Source organism: Motacilla alba, chromosome 4, assembly GCF_015832195.1.
Source record: "Motacilla alba alba isolate MOTALB_02 chromosome 4, Motacilla_alba_V1.0_pri, whole genome shotgun sequence".
NCBI lineage: Eukaryota > Metazoa > Chordata > Aves > Passeriformes > Motacillidae > Motacilla > Motacilla alba.
In genome coordinates this window covers 21,679,598-21,690,036 of record NC_052019.1, presented here as the reverse complement: position 1 = coordinate 21,690,036, position 10,439 = coordinate 21,679,598, and the positions used below count along the sequence as shown (strand labels likewise).

The 10,439-nt window shown below is 37.7% G+C and overlaps 1 protein-coding gene across 4 annotated transcripts in view; it reads left to right on the top strand.

Moving 5' to 3' along the window:
* The first annotated feature begins 182 nt into the window (after positions 1-182).
* ARAP2 (ArfGAP with RhoGAP domain, ankyrin repeat and PH domain 2) overlaps positions 183-10,439 on the top strand; it is a 123,096-nt gene continuing 112,839 nt past the window's right edge. For 2 of the 4 annotated variants that reach the window (XM_038135018.1, XM_038135021.1), the window contains exons 1-2: positions 492-647; positions 5,846-6,880. In XM_038135018.1, the coding sequence (XP_037990946.1) occupies positions 5,985-6,880 (896 nt within the window). In that variant the 5' untranslated portion in view covers positions 492-647; positions 5,846-5,984. The other 2 variants (XM_038135019.1, XM_038135020.1) reach the window with 2 other exon arrangements.

Genomic DNA, 10,439 nt, shown 5'->3' with positions numbered 1-10,439 from the left:
TTCCAAGAATTGGGGAATTCTTGGAAATTACTGTAAACTTAGTGCCTTCAGGGTTGTTTGGGTTTTTTTTTTGTTTTTTTGGTTTTTTTTTTTATTTTATTTTGTGCCCCCAGCTGTGTCACTACTGGCGGGCTGTCCTGCTTCCACGCTTGCCCTCAGCGCGGCTCCGCGCGGTGACAGAGGCGGCGCCGGGACGCCTTTGCTCACGGGCCGGGCGGGAAGGGACACCCGCCGCCTGCCCAGCACGGGAGGCCTGTGAAGCGATGCGCCGGGGCACACAGCGCCCCGGAGCCGAAGCCTGCCCGCGGGTTTCCGAGTGACTCCTCCGGAAATATGTGGCCCGGCCACAACGCCCTGAGCCGGGCGCGGAGGGCGGCGGGCGCTGCCGGCGCACCCAGGTGCGGCCTCTCCTGAGGCAGGGAGGGACGGACGGACGCAGGGAAGGAGCTCCGCGGGCGCGGCCTACTGGGGAGCAGCGCGGGGGTGGGGTGGGGTGTGGAGCCAGCCAGCCAGGCAGGAAGGAAGGAGAGAAATCGAGCAAGAAAGTGAGCGAGAGGGGAGCCGGAGGGAGAACTGAAAGTTGAAGCACTCTAAAGCCCTGCGCTTCCTTCTTCTGCCTCCGTGTGAGCTGCTGGCTTTTGGCAGAGGTAAGGCGGGCTCGGCGGGCTGTGCGGGGCTTGGGCAGGCTCTGGCCGCTGCCGGGGCTGATGCTGCGGCTGCCAGTGCTGCTGCTGCTGAGCGCTCCCTGGAAAGCTGCCGGAGAGTGCTCAGTGTCTGGGGACCGGGCACGTCCCAGGTGAGCGACACATACCGAAGTTGGGATCGAACTGGAAATAGCAGGCAGGCGGGTAGAAAATAAGGCGTGTATTGCTGTCTCTTTTCTTTGTAGCTTCAATTGTTTCAACTATTTGTATGTAAATGTCATGCTAAAGAACAGTGCTTTACTGTTCTGTTGTGTGTTTATTTACTCTATGAGTCGTTTTTGTGGAAGCAGACATGAACGACCTCGTGTTCGCTGCATTATATACCTGGAAATTTTATCAGAAAACTTAAGAAAGTCAAAGAAGCTCTAGTAGGTAATGGATGGAGAATACGAATGAAGGGTACAGCACCCTAGTGTTGCCTCTGCAACTTACCAAAGTTCCAATTTCACCCTGAGTTTGCTTATTCATGCCATGCTGTTCCTTCCTTCAGCGACTCTGCAAGTTGTTCCACTGGAATTTCTTGCAGTATGAGGTTTGACTCCGAGGTAACGAAAGTTGCTGAACCTATTTCTAGAAGGCAAGCGCTCTGAAATTAAGAAAAAAAAAGAAAGACAAAGAAACAGTTTGACGGAGGATGTGATTAAAGTTACTTTGTAATTATCTTCTAGGTTGACCTATGCTTGGTAACTTCCTTGTATTGGTGGAGGCAATAGTTCTATTGCAATTGCTGCAATCAGTATTTTTTTTGTTTGTTTTTTAGGAGCAGTCTATATGCTGATTGTATAATGTAGGTTTTGGGAAAGACTTAATCTGCAATGTTTTCTGTGTTAATCTTGTCAGTTTGTATGGTGTCAATTGCAATGCGAAGATGAAATTTACTACTTGCAGATTTTGTTCTGCTCCATGGTAGGACCTGTTGCATTGTTTGTTGGGGATTTTTTGTTTGTTTTTTTTTTTGGTTTTTTTTTTTGTTTTTGTTTTTTTTTTTTTGTTTTTTTTTACCAAATTCTATATTATACCAATAATTATATTTATTAGGATCTTAATCTAGTATGTTGCTTAGCAGAAATTGGGAGCAAGCCTGAACTTGCTTGTGTCTGTTGAACTGATTGCTCACAGTGTGATTATCTTGCCATGTACTTTGAAAGGTTTGACAGTTTCTTCAGGCTTGTATCTGTATTGATATTAAAAAAGGGGAAAAAAAGCCTAGTGCCACTTGATTGTTTCTGTGTTTACCTATAACCTACTGTTCACAAATGTAATTATTAAAATTTGGGTTGCTTGCTTGCTTCAACAAAGATTTGTCTATCTCCCAGTCAATTTTGTCTTGAAGGCTTTTCAACTTGAAAAATCAGAATTAAAGAATTTTAAAATTAGTAGATATAGCTTTCCAGAATGCTAAACGGAGGTGCTTACCCTCCATGTGAGGAAGGGTTCTGAGAATTAGAATTGCCATTTTTATTTGATACGATTTAGCTGTCACTTTTAGTAAAAGAAAAGACCTGTTAGGCCGCTCTTAAGTTTTTTTGCCACTCCTTGTCTAAGTCCGTTCCATAAGATGAGAAAAGGAAGAAACTGACAATCAATTTGTAAGGAAGTGTGAAAAACATCTATGAAAGAAAGTTGGACGATTCCATAAAAGGCTTGAGATATGCAACACAAGGCTTGAGATACTGCATTTCATCCCCTGCTGAAACTTTTTTTAGAAGAAAAGCCCAAATGGTTTTCCTTGTATTACTTTTTCCACTTAGCGGTTTAGGTGTTTTGTCCCTATTTTGATAAAATGGAATGGTCAGGTGTCTTCCAAGAAGTTTGATGTTTTTATTTTTTTCTTAATAGCCATTATAGCATTTTCCTAGTTTTAGTAACCATGTTGAGAATGGTGATTTTTGTCTTGGTTACGCTACTTAAGAGAATATAATATTTTATTACAACAAGAATCAATTTTATTTAAGCAAGTTCAAATTCCCGTTGCATTTTTTGTTTGTTTTGTTTCTTTGTTGGTTTTTTGGGTTGATTTTTTTTTTTTTCTATTTACTTATATGTAGAAAAAATTTGTTTTTCCTTGCTTCTGAGAGGAGATTTGTTTTACGGAGTGTATGCAGCCGTGTGCACTAATGTTGTTTACAAATGCTGAATTTGTTGTGGTAGAAATATGGATGTGAAAGAAAATGGATGTCTTTGTACAAATGTGCATATGCCACTCCATTTCTAATACTGTACATTCTTAAGGGTTTATTATAAATTACAATCAAAGCTAAGAAGGAGATTATTTTTTAAATTGATAACAATCATATCAAAATAGAGTAATGTATTGAATAAGGTGGTCCTTGAGTTCTGCATTCTTGAGTTCAAACCTTATAAAACATTTTAAGAAGTGATTACGTATTTATGTTCTAGCCTGCAAAATGCTCACCAGTGTGTGTAGATTTGTTAAGCTGTTTGTTACCTTAATCTTTGTGTAAGTAGTGAAACCAAACCTTTGGTATAACGCTTTGCTTAGACCCACAAAATAACTTGTAATCTTAGTGATATTTAACCAGTTGCAAAGCTAGGCCAGATCTATAGATGTCTTCAGAAATCTTGATGGATGCACTGATAGCTTCTCCCGTAGACAACTACAGAAACAGAAAGTGGCTTGGGCTTTATCTTGCAGCACTGTTGGCATTTTGTGGTCAAAATGTCTTCTCAGCAAGCAGTTCCTTCCTTCTTCTGCTGCATGCTTTGTTCATAAAATACACAGCAAAACATAATCATTCTTACAGATTTGGACGCCATTTGTTATCTGCTAGGTATCCCTATGTGGTTTATACAAAGATGGGTTAGAATCCAAACAGCTGATAACACATGGCTATTTGAATTCCTGAAGTAACAACACTGGAGGTGTTCTGGAATAAGGTGTAGGCTTACAAGCCATTGCATGTAGAAAAAAGCAGTATTATGATAGAGAAGAGAGAATGTGTGGATATAAATATTTTTGTTTATCTATAACAGATATGTACTTATTTATAAATAAATAGCTAAAGCTACTCTCCCAGGTGCATTTTTTGTTATTATGAAAAGTGGAAGGATTGAGAAGATGATGCTGCCTGAAAATGAACACTAAAACCTTAGGGAAAAAGTAGCCAAATGCTATCATGAAACCTAGAACTGTCAAGGAAGGTGGAAATGGCTGACATAACTAGCTGCAACTGTAACTTTAAAAGCCTTAGACTGATCTGCTAATGCTGTAGGGGTTTTATAATCTTGGTGATTGTTTTTTGGTGTTCTTGTTTGTTTGTTTTTTCTTTCTTTCTTTTTTTTTTTTTTGCTTGTAGTCTAATTGTGTTTTTATTTAATTACTGGGTATCTGAAAGACTATTTTCTGTCCCAAACAGTACCTGATATTTTTTCCCTGATAATTCATTTCTGTACTATTTTTTCTTCATTCTGTACTCAGAATTGGAGAATATATACTCATCTAGTTAAGAGGATATACATTTATATTTTTCAGGGTTTAGAGATGGGTGGAGGCCATACTGTTGAATTTTATCCCTTATGACTAGAAGCTGCCATGAAAATTTTGAGGAAATGCTGAGTTTTCAAATTTTTAAAGGAATGATGGAAGTTTATATAAGCATGCAGGTTAGGATGGGACAAAGGTAAATACGAAAGTTGATTGTTAATCTGTTCAGATCAATCCAAGGCTTTTTGAATTTAAATTACCTGAGAATCTTTAATTGAGGGTTAACTCTGTAGTTAAGTTAATCTCTCTTGAGAGGCTGATATCTGATTGACCTATAGAGTTGTCTGTCTAAAAGGTTTTAATTGTATCAATTTAATATTCAAGATAAGTCTCTTCTGGTAGTGATCAAAGCTGATAAAAATATATCCAGAAAAATGAAGCTAGAGACTAGAGAGAATCCAATGATTTATTTTAAATAAAGGAACATTTATAGCAATTGGTACAGTAAAAATGTAGGCAATGTTTTAAGCTTAAATTCTAGATCACGAGTGCTGCGTTTTTTGTCATGAAATACTTTGCAGAATTAGGTATCGATGCCTACTACCACAGACAAATTCTAGTCGTAAGATTTCTCCTCTTTCTAAATGCTACCTAAATCTTAATGCTCTTCCACTGAAGCTGTTCTTTCTTTTCTAGGCTGCTTAAGGCTAGTACCTGCATGCCAGGACAGCTGTTACAGTCAGCAGGTTTCCCCAAGGCCAAATTACTCTTTATACAGAAAGAGAGAGGTGAAAAACCTGTTGAGTGTTGCTGATCTTAAACCTTCTTTGATGAAATATTATTTCAGGTTGTTTCAAACACCTTCAGAACAGTAGCATTTGGATTTTGTAAATTGTGAATTTAGATATGGCCCTGAAAGAAAGAATAATTCAAACAGATGAAATCTGGAGTGTAAGAGCTGAGTTGGAAAATACTAAGGAAAAACTCATGGGTGGCCAGAACTTGCGTATGGGGTCATGCCTGTTCTCTTTGTGGCCAAGGGAAAACTGCTTCCTTGTCAGAGTTGAGATGCTGGTGGTTACCTGTTTCCTGTGTTCCTGCACAGTTTGTTTGAAGGGCTGGATCTATGTTGAAAACCATGTTATTGAGGTTAGTACTTGTTCAGTTGGGCCCTCTCAGTTGAAGAGGGCTTGAATGCACAGTTCATGGAATGCTCTAGACAGTAATTTTTCCTTTGTTCCATTGCGGGTGTGTTTCTATGTTAAAAGGATTTTGAGATTGGAAGATAAGGGAGTAGAAGCCCTATTCCATAGTTAATTTGTGTTAGTGTGGAAATAGGAGAGTTTTAGGCTCCAGTTGTGGTCTTGGATAGCTCTTTCTCTCTCTGATAGCCAAGTACTGTAAATTAGAGAGTGTATGTAGATAAGTGGTTTATCTCTTAACTGTTCATCTTACTGTCTAACTATGAGGAATATGTGTTTTAAGTCTGTATTACTTGGCTGAGACTTTGATTTTGCTATTTTCTTTATATAGGCTAAGATAAAAAGATGGGTTTACCCTTGTTGAAATTATTGTATACAAACAAAAAATATTACTGTGCAACTGACAGGGAGTCTTTCACAATTTTATTCAAGGTAATTGTGAGGTTCAGGTGAGAATTTTTTTAATGTCCTTTTTCTTTTCCATATGTTTGCAGTCTTTAAAAAAAATCAGTTTGAACTGAAGAAACTTGAAGAGGTGTTGTGAGGAAACAGATATTTTCTGCTGGCTGGTGGACGCCAAATTCAAGAGAGTTTTCTTGTTAGTGAACATGCCTGCAACCTGACTATTTCTACATGACTGTGTGGGGCAATATACGGAATGAAGTCATGTCATCCACAAGCAATGGCTCTGATATTGAAGAATTTTTGGTCAACATTAACCTTGCACAGTATCTTGCTAACTTTAAAAAATATGGCTATAACACTGTGACAGATTGCGTGGGAATCAATAACAGTGTGCTTCAGCAAATGGGAGTGTTGCCTACAGGGCATCGCAGAAGGATTCTTAAACAGTTAGACAGTCTATTGGAAATTCAAGGAAATTCTCTTTTCCATGAAAATTTCAAATTCAAAGACTTGAAAGGTTTGGAAGAGAAGCAATATTCATCCTCAGATCAGGAGTCTCCTGTAAGCAATTCAAGCGTAGATCAAACTGGCTTGATACCTGTAACATCATCAGAACAACTTCTTAAAAAATCTTACATCAATAAGGAAAAGTTTGAACTCGCAGAGCAAAACTCAATGGAGGCAAATGATGATAGCTTTACAAATTTGGATTTTTCTAGTTTATACCAGAATTCAGACAGCATACTAAAAGCTGTCAGTCAAAACAGAGATACCAACACGAATACTCAGCAAGATGCATCACTGACAGAAGCTGCTGCATACCAAGCAGATGAGCACTTGATTGGCCCTTTGGTGTTCCGTGATCCTCCTACATTTGTTCGTTCATGTGAGACAAAATGCAAGGAAAACGAACAGCAGAGGTTTGTAGATGAGGGTGATTTATCTGATAGAAAACCAGATTCTCCATTCTATAAGTTTAAAGGAGAAATGATAGACAATGACTTATATGATTCCTGTACGCTCAACTGCATGAAAGTATTTCCAAGAGCAAGCAGATCTTTTATCTTAAGGCATCGACCTGTACCAGAAATTCCTGAATCAAGTAAAGTTCAACCTTCATCAAGGTAATTGCTCTTCATTACTAATGAGAAATTACTATCATAGTAGAGCTTACAGTTTGGGCTTTCTTGATTTTTTTTTTCTTATGTCTATTTTTTTTTTTGTGTGGATTTTTTTAATATGCGGTGTAAATACACTAGATCTGATATGAATGTTGCCAAATTAACTGAAAAAAGGTTAAGCTTCAATGTACTTTAAAAGCAAAATTGAGAGTGTAAAGGGAAATTTTAGAACAGTGTGTCCTTATAACCTCCTCAAGTTTCTCTGCATCTACATATTAACAAATAAAGGAATCTTTATTGATTTAGATATAACTCTTAAAAATAATTATATAAAGCATCAGCAAGAACTTCAGGATGGCTTTTGGGTTAATTTCTGAACTGGCAGTCATTTAATTGTTCACTTTGGAGAATGAAGACAACCATTTGTTCATATTATGTGTTGGCTTTTGCTGGTATTGCTGGTAGTCTCATTACAGCAAAACCTTGGCTTTTAATGATTTTTCTAGTATTAAGATGTTTCTGAGACATTCCAGCAAGTGAAAACAGCAGTGGAAAAAGGAGAGGGAAAAAAGACAATAGCTGTGGATGGTTTTTCAGAGTTAATGGAATCTTTTAATTTGTTTCTAAGTGTTCAGGTGATGTGACTGTGTATTTTTCTTCCTTCAAAATGTTTGTGTACCTAAGTTGAATTCAGAAATTACTGAGTGGCACTTATTTCTTGAATAAGCATTAGTTGTTATAGCTTGTCTTGGAAAAACATGATAGAATGTTGAGAAAAATATCTGCTGTTGGGACTTACTTTGAGACCTACCTTAATAAAAGTATAATTGTTGGAATGTCTAAAATAATAGGCACTGAATATGTAGTCAATCACAATACAATATTGCAGTCTTTAAGCAAAAAATATCTCCACACAGGTTGATTTGTAATATTGTTGGATCTATTAAGTAAGTTTTAGTTGTCATGCTGGCTAAGTGTCTTAAGCAGAAGAAAAACTAATGCAGAGGCATATGCAAAGTTTTATTGGTGCAGCCATATCCAGATCATTAGGTTGCCTTTATTTTTTTTCAATTTTTTTTGAACCACAAGCTAAGCCTGGAAGGGACATGTCTAAGAATGTTTTATATTTATCTTGAGTTTTTCATCTGTATATCTCAGCAGTTAGAAACATCATCGAGTTTATACTTGCTCCAAATGCAGGGGTTTCCCAGCATTTATAAGTTTTTAGATTACTGAATGATGTCAAAATTAATCTTGTAATACAATTGTTTGAACAGGTGGAGAGGCAAAGTTTCTTTGCAACAATTAGTGATTTTTTTGGTGTGCCTTAAAAACTGCTTCATTGATGTCTTCTAAATGACAAAAAAATTGTGCTTAAGTATACTGAAGTATACCTTTCCAGTGAGGTATGCTGCTTCAGTGAGGAGCAGATTTATGTTAACTTTTGTAGAGTGATTATCCCTACTTATTTAATAAAGCTATTCATGCTGATACAAAATGGGATTCTTAACCTAAAAAATAACTACATACTAAAAGAGTATTCTCACTGTCTTTTGAGAAACAGTCATCCGGTTGAGAGGATATGTAGTAGTGTTCCAGCCACTGGAGTAATTCCTCCAATTCCCAGTCTGTTAGTGATTGATGTGTGACTGGGTCACTAACTTCATTACCCACCATTTTGACTTGTGAGCTCCAATATCTTCTTGGTCTTTATGCTCTAGTTATAATAATATGGAAGTCCTGACGGACCCGTCTGTCTGCAAAGATTGAGGCTAAACAAGAACTTCACAGCAGAACTTAAACGTGGCAGAAACTTTCTTGATAACCTTTCTGACAACCTTTTCATAGGGGTGGAGAACTAATACTAATACAGAGAATTTTAAAATGGCATTGTGCAAACATCTTTAACCTCAGGAAATATTGTATTTTTCTCACAGATAATTTATTGTATCAATTTCTCACAGAATTGCACAGGCAAACAGCCTCAACTGGCCTTATTGACCGATGCTGGTTTCATCCTCATTACATTGTATAAAGGCTGTTCCATAGAAGTAGAGAAATTCTGCTGAAATCTGGGAATCTCAACATTTCCTTCTAGTCATTCATGGATATAAGTCATTAAATTTTTATGCAAGGAATACTTTTCTCATCACCTCCTGTGTGCCTTTAGCACAAAAAGCTCTTACAGTGGGTCACCTTGTGCCCCATAGTTGGAATGTAACAGTGCCATTTCTTATTACTAATAATGCACTTACCTCCCTTCCAATTTTATCTGCTTCCCTGTGCCTCACTTCTGCTCCTGGCTCTTGCCTGTAACAAAGCATGCTGGCATCTGGAAAAACACCATAGCATTTTAGAAGTTGAAAATACTTTGGGTTTATTTCTTTTTTCAGCTGGACTTTTCCTTACTGTATAATTGTGAGCTCTCTCTTGTTAGAGAATAATTAAAGATTGGTCAAAAGGTGTTAAAAACCACAAAGTGAAAAATTGAAGGTTTTTGTAAGACAGAATATTGCAATGGATGGAACTAACCACTAATGTGTCTTTAGTCTTTAGAACAAGATTAAACATAATTACTTTTGAAATAGTTTTAAAGGCTTTGGATACTTGGGATAATGTCAACTAGCAGTCACTCTTCTGTGAAATAGTTACCATTGCATCATTCTGGGAAGCAATCTTTTCAAACAAAAAGCTGAAGCTGACTTATAACATGGTAGATATGATTTTTAAGCAGAATAATACACAGATAAAATTTCAGACTGATGAATTATATATTTTTTTAGACTTTTTCATCATCTTTGTTACTTGTGTTGCACAGTAGTGGGGTTGTTCTGATTCCTTATTAAGAGAAATAAGAAAAACTAGACCAAAATTCTGGGCAATGTCCTGCTTATGGGGGAAGATATAAATAAGTAAAATAGGTAATGGTGCTTGGCCTGAGCACGCACCATTTGTTTTCTGCAGTTGGCAGATCCTGTAGTTGGAATTTCTTGCTTGGTGCTGATATTCTTTAGACTCCATTTCTTAGCATACAAGTGCTCAAGATTGCTAATGAGGTACCAAGCTGGTGTTGCTGTGTATCTCTGTTCTGCCACAGAAATTTTTTAGAAGAGAGAAGCTGCTCCCTCTCTTTTCCTGTGGTAAAGTGTCATTATTACTTTACCTCTGCTAGCAGTCTACCCCAAAGCTTTAACGCAGCATGCTAGAGCAGATGTGTTTGCATTATGGGAGGGATAGGTCTTGAGATAGATAGAAAAGAAAACACGTCTTGAATGAGTTTGGAAACAAAAGCTTCTTTCATTTAAAACACACTGCAGATGAATGCCAAGTAAAGACTTTGAGGCACTGACTGCTTGCGCTGACCTCCTTCCCTCACTTTTTTGCAAGGTGACAGGAGTATATCGAATAAACCAGCTTGGTGCAAAGTTTTGTGCAAAGTTTTAGCTTTTCAGCCTTTCAGCATTTAGCAAGACCAGTCACTGCCTCAATCACATCCTTTCATCCTCTTTATGCATAATATGGGGTGCTAGAGAAGTGTGTGCAGCCTGAGCCACATCCGGTG